The sequence below is a fragment of the Talpa europaea genome (genome assembly GCF_964194135.1).
Source record: "Talpa europaea genome assembly, chromosome: 6".
Lineage (NCBI taxonomy): Eukaryota > Metazoa > Chordata > Mammalia > Eulipotyphla > Talpidae > Talpa > Talpa europaea.
In genome coordinates, this window is record NC_140072.1 from 69,881,077 (window position 1) to 69,906,802 (window position 25,726).

General features: G+C 34.8%; 1 protein-coding gene across 5 annotated transcripts in view; it reads left to right on the forward strand.

Moving 5' to 3' along the window:
- Window positions 1–25,726, forward strand: part of CCDC88A (coiled-coil domain containing 88A) — a gene marked incomplete at both ends in the record, with an annotated part of 140,646 nt that overhangs the window by 39,524 nt on the left and 75,396 nt on the right. For all 5 annotated transcript variants that reach the window (XM_084235087.1, XM_084235089.1, XM_084235088.1 and 2 more), the window contains 5 exons: window positions 3,852–3,935; window positions 6,879–7,019; window positions 9,685–9,857; window positions 18,983–19,064; window positions 21,818–21,976. In XM_084235087.1, coding sequence (XP_084091213.1) covers window positions 3,852–3,935; window positions 6,879–7,019; window positions 9,685–9,857; window positions 18,983–19,064; window positions 21,818–21,976 — 639 coding nt within the window. The remainder of the gene's footprint in view (window positions 1–3,851; window positions 3,936–6,878; window positions 7,020–9,684; window positions 9,858–18,982; window positions 19,065–21,817; window positions 21,977–25,726) is intronic.

The window sequence follows — 25,726 nt, forward strand, 5'->3', positions numbered from 1 at the left end:
CTGACTAACCCAGTTCTTCAGATTCCTTTTAAATGGATAACATAAGTTCCCTGAACTACTTGAGCATCAGCTAGAATTTTCACAAATATATGGCTCTACACCCCTCCCCTGAAGTAGTTGAGAGAATCCCAAGTGAAATTATCCTACACAGAAGGAAAATTTTTTAGTATTTGTTCTGTGGAAATTTTTTTCTATAAAGATCTTATAAAACTTATGACTCTTCAGCAGAACGTGGGTTTTATGTCAGTTCTGCTAACTCAGTATCCAGAAATATTACTTATTTTGAACTTTGGCCAGGTTTGCATAGTGCTAAAAGTAACTAGGTGTCAAGAGAGGTTGAAATTATAATTCTGACCTTTTGTGTGCCCTCAAACACAATTCTAACTAGTATTTAATTCAGAAACAACTGGTCAGCTTGAGGGCTACAGTCTGTTGTCTTCCTATGTTACCTGTACAGCATTTTTTAAAAATTAGCATTTTAGACCAGTAATAATTATACTGCTTTTTGGGGAAATAAAATGATGCATAATTTATAGCTGAACTATTTCTTTTTCTGAAAATACATTAAAATTGCGATTGTAACTTAAGCTGAAGAGGGGATTCATTGCTGACATTAGTGTTTCAATTTTATCTCTTAATCACAGAATAATATGCATAACAAAATTTATCCTTTTAATAACCATTTTTAAGTGTACAGTTCACTAACATTAAGTATGTTCTCTTTATTGTGTAATCATCAGCACCATCTATATCCAGAACTTTTTCCATCTTACAAAATGGGGACTCTACCAATTAAAGAACAATTCCCTACTACTCTTTTTGTCCCCACCACACTTGGCAACTATCAGTGCAATTTTGTCTCTCTCAGTTTGAGTACTCTTATGATCCTACAAATGTGGAATTACATAGTATTTGTCCTGTTGTACCTGACTTACTTCACTTAGCATAATGTCTTTAGGGCTCTCATCCATGTTGCAGCATTTGTCAGTATACCTTTATTTTTAAATCTGAGTAATATTCTATTGTATATGCACCACATTTTGTTTATCCAGTAATCAATTGATAGATACTTGGCTTACTTCCACTTCTTGGTTATTGTGAATAATGCTGCTTTAAAATGGGAGAACAAAAAACTGTTGAGTTCCTACTTTCAGTTCTTTACCAAAAGAACTTCTGACTTTTGTCAGAAGTGGAACTGCAGAATCATGATAATTCTCTTATTTATTATGTTAGGAATGGCCATACCATTTTCTGGATTGCCTATACTATTTTATATTCTTGTAAGCATTTTCCGGTAGTTCCAATTTTTCCACATCCTTGCCAACATTTATTATTTTCTGGGTTTTTTAATAGTCATTCTTTAAACAGGGAATTTAATTTTTTTATTTTTACCTTTAAATGTGGCTTATTTTGGTCTATTTTGATGGAGTTATGATCTATCTGTTCAGCCATTAGTGTTCTTACTCCTATTGAAAACAGTGTATTTCTAAGTTTATTATTTTCCTGTTCAGTAGCTTGTTTTGGGTGCTCCTTTCTCAACTCACTAAAATGTTTCCACAAAAATCTATCTTCTTCCTTTAAGAAGAAGCACTGAGAGTGCCAAGTGAAAATTGGAGGAATAATATATTAAGATCTTAAATTCTGGTGGAATGCATTTCTCCCTCTCCCCCAGCCCTACTTCCCATCCAAACTACAGTTTTGCTCATTCCTATATCTTAGCTTTCGCTATCATACCATGGTAATCTGCTGGCTTAGGAATCAGTTATTATGACAGAAGTAATTTTGGTGTTTATAACACTTTAGACCATAATATAAAATAGAACTTGATTTTGAGTGAAAAAATTTGTTCATGGTTATTTAGTTTTTACGAGTCTTTATAGCTGGAAGTTAAAGTATTTACATGTCTATTTTAACATCAGACTTTTCATATGCTTTGTAGCTGGGCTGTCGGTATAGTAGCCACTAGACACATGCAGCTATATAATTAAAATTAATTTCAATTAAATAAAATGAATTGTTCATTTTTTTAGTAGCACTTAGATACATTTCAGGTATTCAGCAGCCACATGGCTATTGATTACTGTATTGCATAACACTGATACATGAAATATTTGGTTACATTATTCAAAGTTTGAGTCTTCTCTCATTCACTTTTTCATCTTGACTATGTCTCTTTTCTATCCTTCAAGATCTTACGAAATTCATTGTATATTCTTTTTTTAAAAAAGCCTTACAATTTAAAAAGTATATTTAGAATTTTTAAGATTTTTAGTTTTAGTAAAGGTGTGATGTAGCAAAATTTTGTGGATATTTTAAGGATAAAGAAGAATTCTCATTTGTGTTAATGTGTTAATGGGGTAAGCTCCTAAAGAATATAAATTTAGACACAGTGATTTTAGCCCTTTGAAAAAATTCATCTATTTAGTTTAAACTGAAGGCAGACAAAGATATGAGAGTTGAGTTGGGGAACCCTCAGTTGTTATATCACCATTTTGTATGTTCTTTGACTCAGAGTATGCTTAGATGAACATTTTGGGAAGCTTTAAATTTTAAAAATGGGGTTCCCATTGTATGAAGTTAATTATTTTATATATGCTACAATTTGCTATCAAAAAGTCATTCTTAATTGTTCTCTCTAGGTTTGTCAGATACTATTTACGAGACAAAAATAATTTTATTGTTTTCTAGACAAAAATATTAGGAATTGTACATTCTTGGCAATTAATTAAATCATTTAAATGCTATGTTTAATAATTTCATTTTTACAGAATAGAGAACTTTTTGTACATAAGGAATATTACTTAAATTGTATCACAGCAGAAATAGTTTTACAATTTGATGAAATAAATGTGTAGAATGTAAATTGAAACCTTGCTAAGTTTCTTAATGATCAAAGAGCCAGTTTTTCTTTTTGTGAGTATATTGTATTCACTAGTCCAGTAATTGGCCCAGGAGATGCAGCTAAGCTAGACAAAGCTGTGCTGTCTATTTTGTATGCACTTCTCATTTGGTAGCTGCAGAAATACAGTTATACTAGCAGTTGGACTGCAGTGTAAGAGATGTAGAGTGGAGACAGAAATTAAGATGCTTGTTAAATTGTTACTCAATACTGAGTGGAAAGAAAAAAGATTAGGTTTGCATTTTGATTTATTTAATTTATATAAAGCTTTTAAAAAGTCACACAGCAAAGAACTGCCTTATTTCACTTGATTCATGTATACTTGTATATATACATTTTTAAATTTTGCCCAGTTATGTTTTATAAGAAACAAACCAAGTATTTATTGTTTTACCTTATAAATGTTGAACTGGGCCACAAAATTGGGTTTCTTTTATTAAGATTGCTAGGCTGAAGATGTGAGAATAAATTGTAAGCTTGAAGTAAAAATTGCTTACAATTTTTTTATCCCCAAGAAGAAAGACTGTGTTGTTTGATGATAGCCAAAGACTGACTGAGCATTTTGGCCGTATTCCGAATTCTGCCACTGACTCACTGTGTTTTTTGGCAAGTAACTTACCTTCCCTGAAACAAGTTCTTGATTCTTTACTTCTGTTTGTAAAGTTAGCATAATAATATTGTACTGACCTCAGATGGGTTGTGTAATGGTTTCCAGCTTTAGAACTTTCCAACATAAAAATAGTATGGATTTTCAGTGCTTTGCTTTTTAAATATATTTCTAATTTTTTGTCTTTTTATTAGGTCAGTATATTAGACCATTTAAATGCAAAACAAAACCTTCATTGTGCCGTTCAAAACATACTAAGCTATTCAGCCTGGTGAATTTTTAGTTATTTACAACTTGTTAAGGAGTATACATTATAAAGTATGAATGTTTTTTTGTTTATTTCAGTGTCAGAAAAAAGAAGAATTCATTGAAAGGATTCAAGGTTTAGATTTTGATACAAAAGCAGCAGTTGCCGCACATATTCAAGAGGTAATAACCTGTTTATATTTTTATTGCATTTGTTAATGAAGCTTGTAGTGAGTTTTTTATATCTCATCGAATACTTAGATATAGGATAAATGTGAACAAATCAAGGTCAAATATAGATGCCCTGTTTTAGACAAATTGTCTTCTCTTTAGAGAAAGTTTCTCAAATGAATCATTTTTTACCTGGCACAGTGATGACTAGAAATGTATTGTGACCTTTATCTAAAGGGACATACACAGAAAGTGTTACCTGAGAAATGAAATCTATGTCTTTGTCATACAGAATGGTCAGTGAATGGAAGCAGCAAAAAGTGAATCTCTGCCTGTAATTCAAAACTTTAGTGGTGTAAAAATAGAACCTTAGTGTTGTCATTCCAGTGATTGCGTTTTGAGTCAGTGGACAATAAGTTTTACTGTAGACATTATTTCAGTATACCACGTAGTGACTTGTAACATCCATATAAAATCTTAAATCTTGGCAGTGTTATGATTGTCAAATATTTGAAGCTAATGTAATTTGTTAGGATTGGTTTTAAAGCTGCTATTTTTGCATCTATCTAGTCTTGGGCTTTTAATCTTGTGTAATTAGTAAATCATTTTTAGAACTAGAGCATGTTAAATTTTACATGTTGATTAGAGAGAGAAGTAAGGAAAGGGAAGGGAGAGATTTTTAAATAGTGAAAATTGGTAGTGTTTAAAATATGCTCATTCCTCTGTGTGTTGTGCATTTATACTAACTTTGGTTGTAAGTGAAATTGTGTAGTGTTTGTCTTTCTCTGTCGTATTTCACTAAGCCTATAATACCTTCTAGGTCTATCCATGTCATTGCAAATCAAAGGATTTCATCTTTTTTTAATAGCTGAATAGCATTCTATTGTGTGCATATTCCATATCTTTGTCCAATCATGTGTCAGTGTGCAGTTAGATTGTTTCCAGCTCTTCGCATTTATAGATAATGCAGCAAAAAATATGGGGGTGCATATATCTCTGTCTCAGTGTTTATGCATTTGGGGGTTAAATACACAAAAATGTATACCCAGAAGGGATAACTGGTTAGTACGGAATTTCCATTTTTGAATTTTTGAGATACTACCATATTGCTTCCCATAATTACTGCATCAGCTTACATTCCTACTAACAATGTACAAAGGTTCCTTTCTCTCCACATGCTCTCCAACATTTGTTTCTTGGCTTTTGGATAATAGCCATTCTCACAGGTGTGAAGTGATGTTTCATTGTTTTCATTTGCATTTCTCTAATGGGTTGTCAGAAAAGACATGACATTTTTCTATGTTTTTCAAGCAAAAATGCATCATGACTTTTCCAACAACCCGTTAGTAATAATAGATGATGAACATCTTTTCGTGCCTGTTGGCCTACCTGTATGTGCTTTTTGGAGTAGTGTCTGTTCACATCTCTGCCCTTGTAGTTTTTTAAATAAAAAGTATTGCAAGTTATATGATTTTCCACCATTTCTGAAAGTGTTAGTTTTGCTGTTTATTGTGAAAGTTAAAGCAAAATAGCAGAATCACAGCAAAAAAATAATTATTTCAGCGATATAATTCCCATTTATTTATTTATTTTAAGATTTAATTTATTTATACAAGAGCTGGGGTACAGGCTTGAGTCGCGGGAGGGTGAGAGGATTCACCAGAGACAGAGTGGGGAGCAGAACAGGCAGATGGATGGAAAGCACTGCTGAGGGGAGCAGTGGGCGAGACAGGAGAGGTCTGCTGTGCCATGTGGGTTGCTTCCTGGCTGGCGGGGAATCGAACCGGTGCTGCAAAGGCTGTGGACAGCTTCACAGTGCTCCACTCAACCCGCTGTGCCCCCAGGGAGGCCCTCCATTCTTTTAGAAGTCTAATACTGTGAATCCTTTTCTCTTATGGTTCTATAACACAGTCATCCTAACTGTATATTATAAAGATTTAGCCTTCCAAGTATTAAAATGTAATAAGATCTATGCTACAGGGCCTCCCTCGTGGCCCAAGGGGTTAAGATGCAACCTATGAAGCTGTCCACGGCCACTGCAGCATGAGTTCAATCCCCAGCCAGGGAGCTACCTACCCACATGGCATAGCAGACCTCTCCTGGCTCACCTGCTGCTCCCCTCAACAGTGAATTTCAGTCAGTCTGCCTGTTCTGTTCCCTACTCTGTCTCTGGTGAATCCTCTCACCCCCCACACCTCTGGCTTGTACCCCAGTTCTGGCATGCATAAATAAATAAATCTTTAAAAAAAAAAGATCTATGCAACAGGGTTAAAAAATTTTGCTTTGAATTCAAGTACACTAAATATAGTCTTATCTAAAAGGAATGTTCAATTTACTTTTTTTATGCAGTTGTTATATATCAATATTACCTTCCTTTAGGAGCACATTTATTTATTTATTTATTTTGAAGATTATTTATTTATACATACAAGAACTGGGGTGTAAGCCAGAGGTGTGGGGGGGGTGTGTGAGAGGATTTACCAGAGAGAGTGGAGAGCAGCACAGGCAGATCTACTGAAATACACTGCTGAGGAGAGCAGAGGGTGAGACAAGAGAGGTCTCCTGAGCCATGTGGGTTAACTCCCTGGCCAGCAAGGGATCAAACTCGGCTGTGAATCAAACTCCTGCCACAGTGGCTATGAATAGCTTGATAGTGCTGTCTTTAACAAACCCTGTGCCACTACGGAGGCCCCAGGAATGCATTGATATAAATGATTTATTTTGGTTTGCTGGAACATAAATATATACAGAACAGAAATTTAATATAAATAGTAAACCAAATTGTGAGTTATAACTTTGTGGTCATTTGTTAATTTGAAATGTTTTTTAGAGATCATATTTGCTTTTCTAATTTTTATTACATGGAATATATAATATTTTAACTAATATACTAAAATTAAATAGACTTTTAAATGTATTATCTTTTAATTGTTTATTTTGGTTGTTTTTCTAAAGGTAACCCATAATCAGGAAAATGTATTTGATCTGCAGTGGATGGAAGTAACTGATATGTCTCAGGAGGAAATAGAACCACTCCTGAAAAATATGGCATCACACCTAAGAAGACTTATAGATGAGAGAGATGAACACTCAGAGGTTTGTGTGTTTCTTTCACTTAGGAAATTTTGCTTCCCAAATAAAGGGAAAAAGTAACTTCAGAGATTTTTTAGAATTGATACTGTTTCTTAGGGACAGGTAACAAAATATATTTATTGTTTTGCATGCAACATAGGAACCAGAAAGGACTTACAAGAGCCCCAAAATGCTATTAAACATAGTGCAATTAGGTTTTCTTCTCTCCTTTCCTTTTAAATTATTCTAAGTTTGTCCTGTGTGTTTTTTTAGTTATCCCCATAGCTTTGGCAACAGTACAAAAGTGTGAAACTGAAAATTTCATTAATGTAAGTGGAAAAATCATTACCTCGAAGCATAAGAATTTGCTTAAGGTTAATTTCTTAGTCTTATTGCTACATTCTAAGGTTGGAAAAAAAATACTGTAATAAAGGGAGAATAACAGGTGTTTTGAATAAAATATCCCACAAAAGTTTTCAAATTTTTGTAGATATTAAAGGAGGTATGATTATAGAGAATTATTATAAGTTCCTTTAAGAGTACTTTGCTTTTTAAAAAGTAAAATTGCACTATTTTTATTGTAATCTCTGAAAACAGCATACAATTTTTAGAGAAGTGTAAACTTCAGTGCATATTGTGGTGAGTGATTATTTTCTTGATAACAGACCAAAGTATGCTGCCACTGAGGAGAATGTATAGCTTTGATAATTCCCATTTCCATGGGAGAGATAGTTTTGAGCTTGTTTATAGAGGATTAGATTACTGTTGATATAAATTAAAAATATATAGAAGAAATTCCTAAAGATTTTTTTTCTGAACAAAATTTTCATGTCTCTGTATTCAGTTCTGATAGGAATTTTCAGGTTTTTATCCAGCAGTGAAAGAGAAAATACAGAAAGTAAATTAAAAAACATTTTAGAGCAACAGTTAATTTTTTTAAGAAGTTAAAACAGTGAGACCAAAAGAAGAAAAGAGAGTTGAAAACATCCCTAATATCTTTCAAACTTATCCTGAGAAAGTTAGATCATTTCATTTTCAATCTGATTTTTGAACCATATGTTGTCTCTTGTGTCTTTTCAGTGCTTTATCTGTTTTCTAGAACATTCCTCTATTTGCATTTCAAGACAGTAAAGATATTTTAATAAGGTGTCCTCCACCTTCTGCATAATTACTAAAAATTTTTATTTGGGTTATTTTTATAACTGAAGGACAGCTACAGATTTTTTGATTTAACTTACATGAAATGATTAATATGAGTGAAGAGAAAGACATTATTTTGGAGAAATGTGAACAAAATACATGATCTGTATCAAAACTGAAAGGAATATGAAAAACAGAGGGGTTTGAAAATCTTAAAGTTTATTATCATTCCTCATTAAGCATTTTTAGTTTAATTTGTTTTTCTAAGAAGGAAAAAAATGGTGGGCTCATTCTCTGGACTCAGGTATTCAGGAAACACATTGGTAACTAATTTAAACCCAGTCTTTTTTGGGAAAGAATGTTCAATTTGTATTTCCATTGGACTAATAAGAAAAAAATAATTAACAGTAAATAAAAAATTTAGGCAAATGTAAATAGTATATAACTATAATAATTTTGCATCATTCAGTTGGATTGAACAAGTTATTTCTTCAATTTTCCCTTTAACTTTTTTTCTATCTTGATTAATCTTTTGTTATTAATTGTTTCACTTCAATCTGGAAAGTATAATTTTGTCACCTGTTTATAATTACTCTTCACTTTTTTATAATAGTGTGGTACAAGTAATCTCTTCTGTCCTCTTTCTTTTACTATTAAAAAATGGAGATTTTAGTCAATTATGTTTGTAACTGTTACGCAAACTTTGTGTTACAAGATTTTCACATACTGTCACTACGTCTACAAGGAGGTTTGCATCCCATCAAAGGTATATGGAAAATGGAATCAAGAAGCATTGAGATATGGGAAGCAGATGGGAACTAGTATTGTAAGAAAAGACATAGAATACGTAGTAAAGAGACTGCCTTGGTGTCTCCTCATCATTCCTAGCTAGTTGTATGATATGGACAAATTATTCTCTGCCTCCGTACCTTACCTACAGATTGAAGAAGATTGAACTAATCTTCTGTGGTTAGATCCCTCTGAGGTCCGTATTCATAAATCTAGAGCAGTGATTGTTGTCCATGTCTGCAGTGATGGCAAGATTGTATTTCTGCATTATCCAATATGGTAAAGGATTGGTATGGCTGTTGCACACTTGAAATGTTGTTATTGTGACTAAGGAAATGAGTCTTTTTACTTCTTAAATTTGAAATTAAATAGTAGCCATTTGTGTTAGTGGTTACCATCTTGGACAACACAGTTGTATAGATGTCATTTATGGTTCATTTCTTTCCTTATTGATAGGTCTTTTATGCCTTTGCAATAGTTGGTATCTGGTGTAGCTATTTTACCACAATTGATTTCTTTTGTTACAAAGCTAGAAAGAGAGAAAACATTGTCTTATTCTAATAATAACTAATCTGTGAACTATTGACTGAATCTTTAAAAGATGATAGCTAAATATTAAAAAGTTAAAATATTTTTGACCATTAAATTTTTTTGATATTGTAGTACAATGCTTAGACTCAAGGAACCATATTGATGTGTTTAGTTCTCTGGCATTTAGAATACTAAAAGTGATTCTATGTTTATTTCTCTATTTCCTTAGACTATCATAGAACTCTCTGAAGAGCGAGATGGTCTTCATTTTCTACCCCATGCCTCTTCAGCTGCACAGTCACCCTGTGGTTCTCCTGGCATGAAGCGAACAGAAAGTCGACAACATCTATCAGTAGAACTGGCAGATGCTAAGGCTAAGATAAGAAGGCTTAGGCAGGAATTGTAAGTTGCTGATTTTCAAGGCTCATTGTGTTTATTTGGCTGCAGAGGTGACTTAACCAATATTTTTAAGCTACAAAATACAAATCAGTGGTTCCCAATTGCTAGTCTGAGTCCGTTTTTCACTAGCATTTGTCAAAATGAGATAGTTAAGGATACTGGCATAAAATTTTACAATTTAAAGGATGCCCTTTATTCTGAATTTATGTCCTTTATATCTTTCTAGTGTTAAAATATCCTTTCTTTTATAAAATAATTCTTCCTTGACAAATTGCAGTCTGTTTAATGTTGTATTTTTACATTCTGTAAAATCTAAAGTACTGGGAACCACTAATACATGTCAATAAGTTTAGCTCTTTTATAATTAATATTATGAAAGACTAAATTGTTGGCTTACCATATTAAAAGTGTGCTGTGTGCATTTCATCTGCATGATTAATATACCTGAGCCATATACTTAAAAATGGTAAATTTTCAAATTGGTTAGTGCTAATGAAATTTTATTTACTTTAAACTGTCATTACAGAAAGGTCATATAAATGTCACCTAGGCATTTTTGGTGAATCACATATAAAGACATGCCAGTCTCTGCTGGAGATACTTTATTTTGCATTTAAAAAAGATCAAAGGATCTTTATGTTTTGGACTTTTTTCTTTCTTTTTGTTTGTTTTCTTGGAATTTGGGTTTCAGAGTGTAGATCTTAAATTTAAAGCCACAATATAGCAATTAAGTTTATTTACAGATTATTAAAGCATTTAACTTAGGAAAGTGCATGAATAATATGCAAGGTACAAAAAATATACCATCTATAGGAAATTTGAAAACAAAAAAATACAGCTTTCGTTGTGGATGTCTGCATTATTATGTATCTATTGAAGTGAACACGCCCAGGATATTCTATAAACAGCTGCACCCGGAAAATTAGGGAAGAGATTGCTGTTATTAGTTTGACTGGCAGTTAATGGATAGCCTAAACAGTGAGCACTAGCTTGTTCCATATAATTTAGCACAATCTTCTCCAGTCTTTAGATAAAGCATGCAATTAGAACTGCAGTGATGGTTGGGAATTTATTTAACATTTTGCACTATATTAGAATTTGATTTTTTAATAAAATTTACTTGATCATGGAGTGTATTCAAATTTCAAACAGCTTGGAAAGACTGATAAAATTTTGACTTCTCAAAATTTGATTTGAAAATGTAAATGAAAATTTTAATGAGCAATAAATATATAACAGATACAGCAAGTATTTCCAGTAATAGACATTTCATTAAATACTAACTAATATCTTTATTACCCTTTGAAAGTATGTTTCTTCACAGTTTTCTTCTGTTACCATTTGTTGTAAATCTTTTTGTTGGGACGGATCTTTTCTAAAATGATGAAGTATAGAAATCATGGTGGACAAAAATAGCTCAGGTTGCCTTATATATTATAGGAACTATATAATAGCTACTTGTAATGAGAACTGCAAATTAGTAATGGCCTACTTATTTATGGGTGATATATAATAGTTGCTCTTGATTTATTAGCACACAGAATGAAAGTAGTATTTGCAATTTAGATGGAAGAAGTAAGACCTTATAATACAATTTCACGTCTGTGCAGTAGTTAACACTGTGAAGAACTTTTTTCAATAATCCTCTCTGCCTTACATGAATCCCTGTTGTCAGAATTTTTCTCTCATACAAACTATAACAACACCTTTGTGAGGTAAAATTCACATACCAGGAAATTCATCCTTTTAAAGTGTGCAATTCAGTCATTTTTAGTATATTCAAAAGTGTGCAACCATCACCCTCTAATTTCAAGACATTTTCATTATCCCAAAAGAAACTTTATACCTATTAGCAGTCACTCCTAGTCTCCCTTTGCCTTGGCTCCTGACAAGTACTATTTTTATACTTATGTGATTTTTTTGTGACGGGCTTCTTTCTTGAACATAATGTTGTCAGGGTTCATTCATATTGTAGCATCTATCATGGTTGGTTGTTTTCCATTATATGAATAATATCACATTTTGTTTATCCATTTATTAGTTCATGAACATTTGAATTGTTTCTGCTTTTTGACTATTACAAATAATGGTCCTGTGAAAGTTAATGTGAGCCCTTTTAATTGGGTATAGATTTTTCACTTTGTTTACATGTTTGCAGTGAGTACTGGATCACATAATAACTCTTTGCTTAACCTTTTGAGGAACTGTTAAACTACTTGACTGTACCATTTTACATTCTTATCATCAATGTATGAAGATTCCAATTTCTCTATATCCTCATCAATACTTGTTTTTATATACCTTTTTGATTATTAGCCACCCAAGTGGTTGTGAAATGATAGCTCATTGTGGTTTTGACTTAGGATGTGTGATGACTAATGATGATACATATTTTTTTCTATGTTCATAGGCCATTTTTATATCTTCTTTAGGAAATTGTTCAAATCTTTTGTCCTTTTTAAGTTGTGAGATAAACTTGTTCATTAATTTTTTTGAGATGTAATTGACATGTAGCTTTATATTGGTTTCTGTTGTACAAAATAATGAGTCAACTATTGTATACATTGTGAAATGATCACCACAGTAAGTCTAGTTAATATCTATCATCTATAGTTACAGTTTTTTATGGGAATTTTTAGGATTGCTCGGTAATTTTCAAATATGTAATGTAGTTATTAACTATGTTACTAATTAGTCATCATGCTATACATTACATCCCCAATAAACTTTTAAGCAGATTATTGAAATAATGTGAAGCTAGAGGTATATTTGAAGTATGTATAGCCTGCAATTGAAATTAAAGGTTTTGATTGTTTCAGAGTTGAGATAGGAAAAGTAGTATTAGGAAGATTTCATAGAAAGCTACAATTTAGCTGATGTAAGACATTAACTAGTTTGAAAAGGCTTAATTTAGTGTTCTAGGCAGAAGAAACTCCAACAAGTTTAATAGCCTAAAGGGCATGGCAAAAAAATAAAGTTGAAAAATGATGGAGTGGATACATGAAGATCATGTACATAGCACTGAGAAGTTTGGACTTGAAACAGTGGCTATTCATTGGGGAGTTTTCGCATAGGAAAGTAGACACATTTGTACTAGCCTAGTGGCAACTGCCACCAGAATTAATTGAAAATTTTAATTATGTTACAGCATATTATGCAGCATCAAGTAGTAGTTGAAATTCACTATATAATATTGCCCAGGAAGAACATGAAGAATTAGAAGGATGAAACCTGAAAAACATAAACATTAAAGCACTGTTTAACCAGTTAGAGGCAGACATCACCATTTACCATGTAACCCAGTTGCGTCATCTAAAAATGAAACTGAGAATATACTCTAGAGAGAGCCAACGTATAATCAAGTGCCTGAACTTAAGAGATATGCTGCCTCAGTATGAATCCCGGCTTTTCACTTCTTAATGGAGTTAATTCATTTCTCTAAGTCTGTTTGTTTTCCTTGCCTATTAAGTAGGAATAATAATTTTTACCTGCTGTATGGTTTGTATGTGAGGTAAATGTGTAAAGCGGAACAATGTCTAAGATGTAAATACTCAGTAAATTTAGGCTGCTATCACTATTACAATTTCATTAGAGGGCGCTTGTGAGAACTAAGACCTGGCAACATGTAAAGTGCTTAGTGAAAGTGCCTGGCACAGATAATGAGAGCTTGTTGATTTTTAGCTGAAAGATGGAATTATGAAACAAAAAAATCAGCAAAAAGGTAAGCGAATTAATATGTAGAAAAGTAGAAAAATTTAAGACTGTGGAATCATAGCAGCTAAAGAGAAAATGTCAAAAAGAATGGCATTACCTATTAAATCATTAAATATTAAATAGTTTTAAATTCTTCAAAAAGATCTAAAATTCCACTGAATTGAATTTGATAGGATAATTGCTTATGGGAAACAATCTTAGAGGGAAGATGTCAATGGAGGTCTCATTGTTACAGTTACTGCTATTTTATTTCAAGTCATACTTCACATACACCAAAGTGAATTTCAGGTGGATAAAAGAACTAAATGTAAAAAATGAAAAAATGATGAAACAACCACAGAGAAATATAGATGAGCATGTACTTTTTTTTTTTTTTTTAAGATTTATTTATTTAATTATATAAGCACTGGGTACAGTGAGAAGTGCGGGAGGGTGAGAGAATTCGCCAGAGCCAGAGCAGGGAACAGAAGAGGCAGATGGACCGAAATACACTGCTGAGGGGAGCAACGGGCGCGACAGGAGAGATCTGCGTGCCATGTGGGACCTTCCCCGGTGGCCAGGGATCGAACTGGCGCTGCAAAGGCAGCGGGCAGCTTTGCAGCCCAGGGCTTAACCGCTGAGCCACCAGGGGAGGCCCAGCATGTACTCTTTGAAGAAGAGCTTTGTGTGAAGCAAAAGTAGTAGTTTTAGAAAAGAAATGATTGCTGATAAACTTATTATCAGGGAAATGCAAATGAAAACCACAATGAGATGCCACCTCACACCTCTACACCTGTGAGAATGGCCCATATTAAAAAAACAATAAATGCTGGGACGGACACGGTGCAAAAGGAACGCTCTTACACTGCTGTTGGTAATGTAAATTGGTCCATCCACTCTGGACTGTGTGGAAGACCCTCAAAACATTACGATCCAGTGATTCCACTCCTAGGAATCTAACATAAAAACATGAATTCTAAAGGAAACCTGTACTCCTATGTTTTTTGCAGCACTATTTACAATAGCCAAGATATGGAAACCACCTAAATGCCCCAAAACAGATGAACGAATCAAGAAGATGTCTGTATATACACAGTGATCAAAAAAGATACACTCATGTCATGTCTGGCGAGATAGATGGAGCTGAAAGTGTTATACTAAGAAAACTAAATGAAAAGGAAAATGATAAATATCGGATGGTTTCACTTATATATAGAATATAGAGAAACTGAATAGAGGTCAGAAAAAACCCAAGACTCAAAAGCTGACCATAGATCTGAGGCATAACATACAGCAAGTGATAGGGAGGGAGAGTGGTCAAAATGGGAGGGAAGAACACATGGGGCTATGGAGATGGATCACTGGTGCTATGATGGAGAGAGAATTACAAGGACTACACATGAGGGGAGAAATCAAATACCAGGGAGGTATTTGGCGCAAGGGGTTAAGACACAACCTATGAAGCTATCCACAGCCACTGCAGCACAAGTTAGATCCCTGGCCAGGGAGCTACCCACATGATACAGCAGACTTCTCCTGACACCCTTTGCTCCCCTCAGCAATGTATTTCAGTCAATCTGCCTGTTCTGTTCCCTACTCTGTCTCTGGTAAATCCTCTCACCCCCCACACCTCTGGCCTGTATACCCCAGTTCTTGTATGCGTAAATAAATCTTAAAAAGAAATCAAATACCAACATTAAGAACAATGTAGAAAAAAATAAAAAATACCAAAAAATTAAGTGGTTGCTATATTTACAGAAAAGTTTAAATATGTAAACATTCAAGAAAAGTAAAGTTAAAATTACTTGACAATATTTCTCAAAAAGTTAAACAGAATTTTCATAAGAGTCAGTAATTCCATTCCTAGGTTTATTGCCAAAAATTGAATACAGGGACTCAAACATATACACATATATAGGCTCTAGTGTCTCTCTCTCACTCCTCTCTCTGTCTCTCTCTCTCTCTCTCTCTCTCTATATATATATATATATATATATACACACACACATACATATAATATGTGTGTATATATATATTTATGTTTTTTAAATTTCTATTTTCTTTTATTATTGTTCTCCCTTCAGGTGTAGTTCCCATAAATCTCTCACCACCACATCAGTGGTGAACCATTACCATAGTCACTTTGGCTTGTCCCACCCCTCTTTTTCACCTTCTTTGCTGTTATCTTTGCTCTTTTCTTCAAATCTACAATCAGCTTGTAAATTTTGGGTTTTTCCTTTGTTCAGCTTTCCTGTGTTTAACCTTAAGTGTAATCATTCAATACTTTTCTTTTGCTTCTGACTTATTTTGGCTAGCATAATCCCTTCCAGGCTCCATCCAGTTGCTACAAATGGCATGAGTTTGTCTTTTTTGATCACTGAGTAGTATTTCACTGTGTATATATACACCATATCCTCTTTTTTTTTTTTTTTAAGATTTATTTATTTATTTATACAAGCACTGGGTACAGTCAGAAGCACGGGAGGGTGAGAGAATTCACCAGAGCCAGAGCAGGGAGCAGAGCAGGCAGAAGGACCGAAGTACACTGCTGAGGGGAGCAGCGGGCGGCAGGAGAGTTCTGTGAGCCATGTGGGACCCTCCTCCGGTGGCCGAGGAGCAGCCGGGGATTGAACCGGCGCTGCAGAGGCTGCGGGCAGCTTCGCAAGCCAGCGCTCAACCGCTGCGCCACCGGGGAGGCCCACACCATATCCTCTTGATCCATTCATCTGTTTTGGGACATTTCGTTTGTTTCCATATCTTGGCTATAGTAAATAGTGCTGCAATAAACATAGAAGTACAGGTTTCCTTTAGAATTTGTGTTTTGTTTTCTTTAGGTAGATTTAGGAGTGGAATTGTAAGATCACAAGATAGATCCATTTTCAGTATTTTAGGGCCCTCCACACAGCTTTTCATAGTGGCTGGAAAGTCTGCATTTCCACTGGTTGTATAAGAGGGTTCCTTTTTCTCCACATCCTTGCCAGCATTTGCTGTTTCTCACAGGTGTGAGTGGTATCTGGTGGTTTTGATTTGTGTTTCCCTGATAATTAGTGATATTGAACATCTTTTCATAGGCCTGTTGGCTATTTGCCTTTCTTCTTTGGAGAAGTGCCTTTTTTAGCTCTTCTACCCATTTTTTGACTTTTTGCTGAGTTTTGTAAGCTCTTTGTAGAACTTTGATATCAGTCCCTTATCAGTTGTATGGTGTGCAAATATTTTCTCCCATTCTGTGTGATATCTCTTTGTTTTGATTACTGTCTCTCTTGCTGTTCAGCAGCTTTTTAGTTTAATGTAGTCCAGCTGCTTATCTTCTCCTTTTCCTTGCTTCTGGAGAAGAATGCTCAAAGATATTTCTGAGGTTTATGTCATGGAGTGTTTTGCCTATATATCTATGGTTTCAGGTCTTTAAGTCTTTTATCCATTTTGAGTTGATTTTTGTGTATAATATGAAATAGTAATCAGATTTCATTCTTTTGCTTGTGTCAGTCCAGTTTTACCAGCATCATTTATTGAAGAGTCTTTCCTTGTTCCAGTGTATATTCTTTGCTCCTCTGACGTACATTAGTTGACAATATATGTGTGGCTTTATATGTGGACTTTCAGTTTAGTTCAATTGGTTTATGTGTCTGGTTCCCAGTACCATGCTATTTTTTTATTATGGTTTTGTAGTATAGTTTGAAGTCAGAGTATAATACCTCTGTTCTTCCCCCTTTTAGGCAGAAGAGCTTTGACTCTGAGTGTTTTTGTGATTCCATATGAATTTCATCAATACTTGTTCCATTGCTTGGAAGTACGCCATTGAGATTTTTGTTGGAATTAAATCGAATCTATAAATTGCTTTTGGTAGGATGGGCGTTTTGATAATGTTAATTCTTTTGATCCTGGAGCAGGAGATCTCTTTCCATTTCTTTGTGTCATTAAATATACACTTGTATGTTAATATTTATTGCAGCTTTATTCCCAGTAACCAAAATGTGGAAGTAATATAAGTATTCATGAAGATAAGATAGGTATACAAAATGTGCTGTAGGCAAAAAAGAAAAAAAGAAAGTTATTCAGCAATAAAAATGAATGAAATTCGGATACCTTCTAAAATAGGGATGAACCCTGCAAACAGTTTGTTAAGTTAGATAAAACAGAATATATATTCCATGATCCCACTTAAATGGGCAAATTCATACAGACAGAAAGCAGTAGACTTAGAGGTAAGGGGAAAGTGAAGTTACCGTTTAATGGTACAACTTCTGTGTATAGCAATTTAAGAATATTGTAGATGTAATTAATGCCATCAAATCATACATTTAAAGACGTTTAAAATTGTAATTTGATGTGTGTATGTTACCACAATAAAGCAATATTTTTAATTTTTAACAAGATATTTGATATTATATAAAAATAAGAATTATCTTACAAATCACTAAAGGTGAAAGATTTTAATGAGGAAAAAAAAGACAAAACTAAATTTGCCTGTCATAATAGCTAAATAAATGCAAATTAGGACTATTACACAACATTCTTCAGTTGTTAAAATCTTTCACACACAGGGACACTTTTCTTCTGGTTGCATTGAATTAGTAATAACATTTCTGGAGGGAAGTTTGGCTATGTTTATGTCAAGTCTCTTTAAACCTGTAATGTACTTTTAGGAATCTGCCCTGATTTTATATATTATGAGTTTATTTACCAAAACATTTTTCATTTCAGTGGAAAATAAAACCCACTTAAATAAATAATGGGAACCAGGGACTATCACAGGGACTATTTCTCCCTTAAAAATTATAGTTTTGAAAAATGTGCATGGAGGATATGTGAACAACAGATAGTTTTTTACAATGAACATTTACCTTTCATTATTAAAGAACAGAAGGTGGAGAAGTAGAACTTTCTAGGGAAGACTTGGCTTTGATGAACTTAGCTCTGAAGAGGAGTTAGAAACTGAAATTAGAAGCAAAATGTCATAAAAAGAAAAAAAATATTTAAGATGTTTTTATGTTACAGGGAAGAAGTAAATAAAGAACAAAAAGTGTTTTGGTCATTGTAAATGTTGAAAATAGTTTGGAGAGCCTTCATAAGTCTCAGAGCCAGATAATACTGTCTTGCATAAAATCTCTACAAGCTTACTTGTCTTTGACTATATAGAAAGGAAGAGAGAAAGATGAGTGGGAATGTAAAGAAAATACACTTGGTCTTTGAGGATGCTTAGTCATTGAGGTTAGCCTTTGGGGAACTTTGTTGGCAGGGGTTGATTGATGACATTAAATCATATATATTCCTAATTGTTTCTTTGGCTTTTTCCCTTACATTGAGGATATGGCTAATACATTGTCCAGCTAGATATTTAGTAATGATACTACATTTGTATCAATGCAGCTGATGATCATAGTTTTGAAAGCAGTAAACTTTATTATTTAATATTTTTTTTTTTTTTTGCATTTAAGGGAGGAAAAGACTGAACAATTGTTGGATTGTAAACAAGAAGTTGAGCAAATGGAAATAGAACTCAAAAGGCTGCAACAAGAGGTTTGTGCCTGGAGTTTTTACTATATGGGACTACATAGTAATTGGAAATTCATTTTTCTCCTTACAATTTATAACTTTTACTTTCATATTTTATATAAATAAATGAGATTACTCAGGCTTAAAAAGATAGCGATGACTTGTTTAATATTTTTCTGTTCAAAAGTGCCTGAGCCAAAACTAGAAATAAAGGTCTTTGAACTTACTTTCTTCTATACCAGTGCTGTGCAAATTTTGCTAAGAGCTTGATTGGACTGAGGAAATCCAAGTTTCTTTTTTCATGTACTTCTGTGAACTTGAAAGGTGAAACAACCTTACTGTAAACTGTATTGCTTGTGTATGTATTCGAGTCTGTGCTCTTTGATTATGCGTTACATTAACATATATGACAAATTTTTAAAAATTTTTTCTTTCCTTTTTTTTAAACTAGTTTATATTCATGCATACAAGAACCGGGGTACAGGCCAGATGTGCTGGAGGGTGAGAGGATTCACCAGAGACAGAGAGGGCCATAGAATAGGCAGACCAACTGAAATATACTACTTAGGGGAGCAGCAGGTGAGACAGGAGAGATCTGCTGTGCCATGTGGGTATCTCCCTGGCCAGCTGGGATTGAATCCGGCTGCAGAGGCAGCGGACTGCTCCACAGTACTGTGCTCAACCTCCTGCACTCAACTTCCTGCGCTCAACTTCCTGTGCCACTAGGGAGGCCCAAAAATTTTCACTTTTTTCATAATATGTAAGATGAAACATTTCACTTTCAAAAATTTCTTAATTTTGTTTTTCATCTTTGGGCAAGATTACTTAAGAATTCACTTATTTTAATCAGTCTGTAATATTTCATTTTCATTTGGAGGTATAGTGTATGAGGTCTCAGTAATCCGTAAATGGTAAGGATTGGAGTAAGGCTGGACAATTGTCTATAACTTACTTCCCCTAACCTGCCATTTCTAATACAAGGAATGCTTCACTTTCAAGGTCATAAACTCAGGCCTTCCTAGATGAATAAGATTAGGAGCTAAACAATTTTTATTTCTAGATATGCTGTGGCTGCTATTTTAGTTTTTGGTAGTAGGGGTTTTTGTATGTATGACCCTCTGAAGCAGTGGTTCTCAATCTTTTTGGTCTTAAGTCTCTTTCCCTATGTTAGAAATTATTGAGGATTGTTTAATGTGGAGTATATATACTGTTATTGACTGTACTAGAAACTAAAACTAAGAATTAAAAACTATCAATGAATTTTTTTTTAGTTTTCTGTTTTCATTTTTTAAATTTGTTTTTATTTTATATATTTTTTATATCATTCTTCCTTTTTGTACATTGTGTGCGTTCTCCTTTCAGGTGTAGTCCCTATATAATTCCCACCAATGGTTCACCTGTGCACCATCACCATAGTCCCTTGTGCTCTTTCTTCCCCTGTTTTGATACCTCTCCCTCCCCTTCCCCTGCAGAGTATATTTGATTTATAGTTGACTGTTAATTTTGTTTTTTAATTTATTATAATTTTTTTTCCTGATCCTTTATTTAGTTACCCTGCAATCCTCCTATAAGTGAAACCATCTGATATTTCTCTTTTTCTTTCTGGCTTATTTCAGTGAGCGTTGTCCCTCCTAGTTCCATTCATGTTGCAGTGAATGGCATTAGTTTATCTGTTTTGATTGCTGGATAATACTCCATTGTGTATATTTACCATATCTTCTTGATCCAGTCATCTAATTTTTGGCATTTGTGTTGTTTCCATATCTTACCTATTGTAAATAGTGCTGCAGTAAGCATAGGGGTGCAGGTATCCTTTTGAATTAATGTTTTTGTGTCCTCTGTGTAGATTCCTAGGAGTGGAATTGCTGTATCATAATGTAGCTCCATTTTTAGTATTTGAGGAGCCTCCACACAACTTTCCATAATGGTTGGACCAGTTTGCATTCCTACCAACAGTGTAGGAGAATTCCTTTTTCTCCACATCTTTGCCAGCATTTGTTGTTGCCTTATTTGTTTTTTAAAGGTTTATTTATGTCTTTATATAAGAACTGGGGTACGGGTCAGAAGCACGGGAGGGTGAGAGAATTTACGAGACACAGAGCGGGGAGCAGAACAGGCAGATGGACTGAAGATACTGCTGAGGGGAGTGGCGGGCGAGGCAGGAGAGGTCAGCCACACCATGTGGGTTTCTCCCTGGCCGGCAGGGAATCAAGCCAGCGCTGCGGATAGCTTCGCAGCACTGCGTTCAACCAGTGCACCACTGGGGAGGCCCTGTTGCCTGGTTTTTTAATGTGTGCCATTCCCACTGGTGTAAGGTGATATCTCATTGTGCTTTTGATTTGCATTTCCTGATTATAAGTGATGTTGAACGTTTTTTCATCTATCTCTTGGCCATTTGCATTTCCTCTTTGGAGAAGAGTCTTTTTAGTTCTTATGCCCATTCTTTGACTGGATTGTTTATTTTGTTTTTGTTTAGTCATGTGAGCTCTTTGTAGATCTTTGTGATCAGTCCCTTATCATTTGTATGATAGAAAATTTTCTCTCAGTAGGGTATTTCTTTGTTTTGGTTAGTGTCTCTTTTGCTGTACAGAGGCTGAAAAACAAACTTTAATATATGTCCCCATTTAAAAAAAAAGCATATAATTTATATACCATAAAATTCACACTGTTAAAGTATACAATTTGTTGGTTTTTTTTTTTTTCAGTAAATTTATCAAGTTGTGCAAGGAATATCAGTTTGAAAAATATTAAGAATAATAATATTTACTTACATTTAGAATATGAATTTGCTTTCCGATGCTCGTTCAGCAAGAATGTACCGAGATGAATTAGATGCACTTCGGGAGAAGGCAATCAGAGTTGATAAGCTTGAAAGTGAAGTCAGCCGATATAAAGAAAGACTACATGATATTGAATTCTACAAGGCAAGAGTTGAGGTACGTTGTATAATTTTAAACAAACTCATTACAATTTTTTTCTTTAAAAATATTAAATGATTTTTCAAAATGCATTTAAAAGGCAATTAATAAAATGTTGCCTTGAAGGGTTGAGCAAACCATAAATAACTTTGGGTATTTATCTTACTATATTGCTTAGACTTTTAGAAAGGGTTTTCATAACATTATTAATTTTATTGAACTCTGGGGGCTTTCTTTCATTCCTTCACTTAACATCATAGGTAGGGCAGACTTGTTTCCTTTTCTCACAATCAAAGTATCACCACTAATTTCAAACTTGTTCCTTGACATTCAAGTAAAACGTATTTCTGATAGTTGCTTTACTCAGAATCCTGAATTAGAATCAATGAAGGATATATATGTAAACAAATTAGGAAAAAAAGTTTTCCTCCATGAAGGCTGCAGTTCATTATTACAGAAAGTTGATACTCAACGATTAAGACAGGAGGGTCAGCTGATCAACACGGCAGCAAAGAAACACTTACTAGTAAGTTCTCCCATAAAAGCAAATAATAGGGAGAAAAAGCAGCAGGTCCTGGAGAGAACCAGCACACATAAGATAAACTGGCGATGCTTGTGGGGGAAAAGCACAGTTCTGGAAGGATACTAGGAAACATCTCTGGCACCAACTAGTGATCAGACCAAAATCTTCAACTGCCTGATAGTTGGAAGTCAGGGATTCCAAGATCACCCTCAGTCTCTTAGAGGGGGTGGGCCACGCAAACTGGTGAGAAAGGAAAGGAGGCATAGAGCAAGAGTACTGGAGGTCCCATGCGATAACCTGCATTCTGGAACTATGAGCCGGGCGTGGGATCCGGGACTTGGGACATAACATAGCAGTGGGCACCACAAAGGGCATCACAGATGAGCACTCTTAAAGACACAGAAATAAAAAGAACCAAAAGAGAAAAGGAGAGAGAAGTACAAAGGAAAAGGAATAAGGAAACTCTTAGACAATTGTCAACCATGAAGAAAGGAAATACAAGAGTTATGGGAATTCCAGAAGGTGAGGAGAGAGGCAAAGAAATTATGCCAGCGTTTTGGATCCTGGAACTAATTACCAGGATGCAGAATCCACACAACTGCAAGTCCAGCACCACGTGAGCATGGGGGAGATGGCACCCAGGGTGAGCAATAGCCCCTGTGTTAAGGTGCCTCCTCCCCACCTTGGTTTCCCAGAGAACTACTGTGAAAAAGCACAGGTCTGAAAGTGCAGGTCTCTGGCACCACCTAGTGGTCATACCAAAACCACCAAATACCTGATAGTTGGAAGTCAGGGACTCCAAGACTCCCTTCTGGAAATGAGTAAATCCAGATGGAGGGAACCCTAAGGGACAGCGCCCAGCAACATAGCTACAGCATCAGTACCCTGGTGGAGTTTTGGCCTAACAGTACTGGACTCAGTCTGGTAAACAGTTTCTGAAACCCCTGAAGGAGCACACCAAAGAGATACCTGCCAACCCAGTGGTACAATGCCCCAACACATAGAACTAATTAGAAAACAAACAGCAGGAAGAAGGAAGAATATAAATAACCAAGCAAGCCCTCAGGGGAAGGACACAGCACAGAAAGAAATTCAGTCACCAGAACGCAACAACAATGACATGGAAGAACTTATCAGCTTGCCAGATAGAGAATTTAAAATTGTCATGATTAAAAAACATAAAGAAGACAAAAGGAAAAGGATGAGATGAGAAAAATAATCATTGAACTGAAGAATGAAATTGAGTCCCTTAGGAAGGAAATGATAGCAACGCAATAGATTAAAAGATCAGTGGAGGAGCTAAAGCTCTGGGGAAAGCAATGAAAACAGAATTGATGAAATGGAAGAACAGATCAGCACTCTCAAAGACACAGAAGTAAAAAGAAACAAAAGAGAAAAGGAGAAAGAAGTACAAAGGAAAAGGAATGAGGAAACTCTTTGACAATTGTCAACCATGAAGAAAGGAAATACAAGAGTTATGGGATTTCCAGAAGGTGAGGAGAGAGACAAAGAAATTATGCAAGGAGACAACTGAAGAAAACTTTCCAAGCATGAAAAAGGAGAATATAGAAATAAGGAAGTTGGGACCTCCCCGGCGGAGCAGCGGTTGAGCGCTGGCTTGCGAAGCTGCCTGCAGCCTCTGCAGCGCCAGTTCGATCCCCGGCTGCCGGGGAGGGTCCACATGGCGCGCAGACCTCTCCTGCCGCCCGCTGCTCCCCTCAGCAGTGTACTTCGGTCCTTCTGCCTGTTCTGCTCCCCGCTCTGGCTCTGGTGAATTCTCTCACCCTCCCGTGCTTCTGACTGTACCCAGTGCTTGTATAAATAAATAAATAATAAATCTTAAAAAAAAAAAAAAAAAGAAATACAGGAAGTTGGAAGAACACCAAATTACCACAATGAAAAGAACACTACAGCAAGACACATAATAGTAAAGCTTGTAAGAGTCCAAGACAAGGAAAAAATAATGAAATTGGCAAGGGGGAAGAAAGAGATAACCTACAAAGAAATACCAATCAGGCTGACATCAGACCTCTGAAGAAACACTGAAGGCAAGAAAAGAATGGAGTAACATATTCAACAAACTTCAAGACAACAAATGTCAATCAAAAATACTTAACCCGGCAAAGCTCTCGTCCTATGAAGAAAAAATAAGGACCTTCTCAGATAAACAGAAACTCCAGAAATTCATTACAACCAAACCTTCACTCCAAAATTTTTTACAAGAAGTCTTAAAGCCAAAACCAACAGAGGAATGAATAAGAAGAACAGAATAAAGCAAGAAATAAAATCGCAAAAAGACAAACAAAATGGCAAATACAAATGCCAATATATCAGTTGTACTCTAAATGTACTAAACTCATCATTAAAAAGACACAGACTAGCAGGCTGGATTATAAAACAAAATTTAACCTTCTGCTGTCTCCAGGAAACACATTTAACTACAAAAGATAAACATACTGAAAATAAAAGGTTGGAAAACAATCCTACCAGCAAATAGACCAAAAAAGAAGGCAGGAACAGCTATATTTATATCAGATGAACTAGACTTCAAATTAAAAAAGGTAAAAAGAGACATAGATGGACATTACATTATGATCAAGGGGACAGTACATCGGGAGGATACAACATTCATTAACATATCTTCACCAAGTGAAGGAGCACCAAAATATATTAGACAATTACTATCAGCTCTGAAATCAGACATTAAAGAAAATACATATAATAGTAGGATACTTCAACACCCTACTCTTGCCAATGGACAGATTAACGAGACAACAAATAAAGACACTAGAGCCCTAAATAAAGACATAGGGTTCATGGGGTTAACAGACATCTGTAGGACACTGCACCCAAAAACATCTGAGTACACATTTTTTTGAAGCGCGCACAGATCGTTCACCAGAATCAATCACATATTGGGCCACAAGACATGTCAACAGATACATTAAGATGAAAGTCATTCAACTATTTTCTCTGACCATAAAGGCATCAAACTAGAAATAAATCATGAAAACAGGGAACCCTCCCACTTCATGGAGATTGAAATCCACACTACTGGAAGACCACTGGAACAAAGAAGAGATCAAAGAAGAAATTAAAAATATTTTGAGTTGAACGACAATGAAGACACCAATTTCCAGAATGTATGGGATGCAGCAAAAACGATAGTAACAGGAAAATATATAGCAATATAGGCTCACATCAAGAAATAAGAAAGAACTCAAAAAAACATTCTATCCTCACAT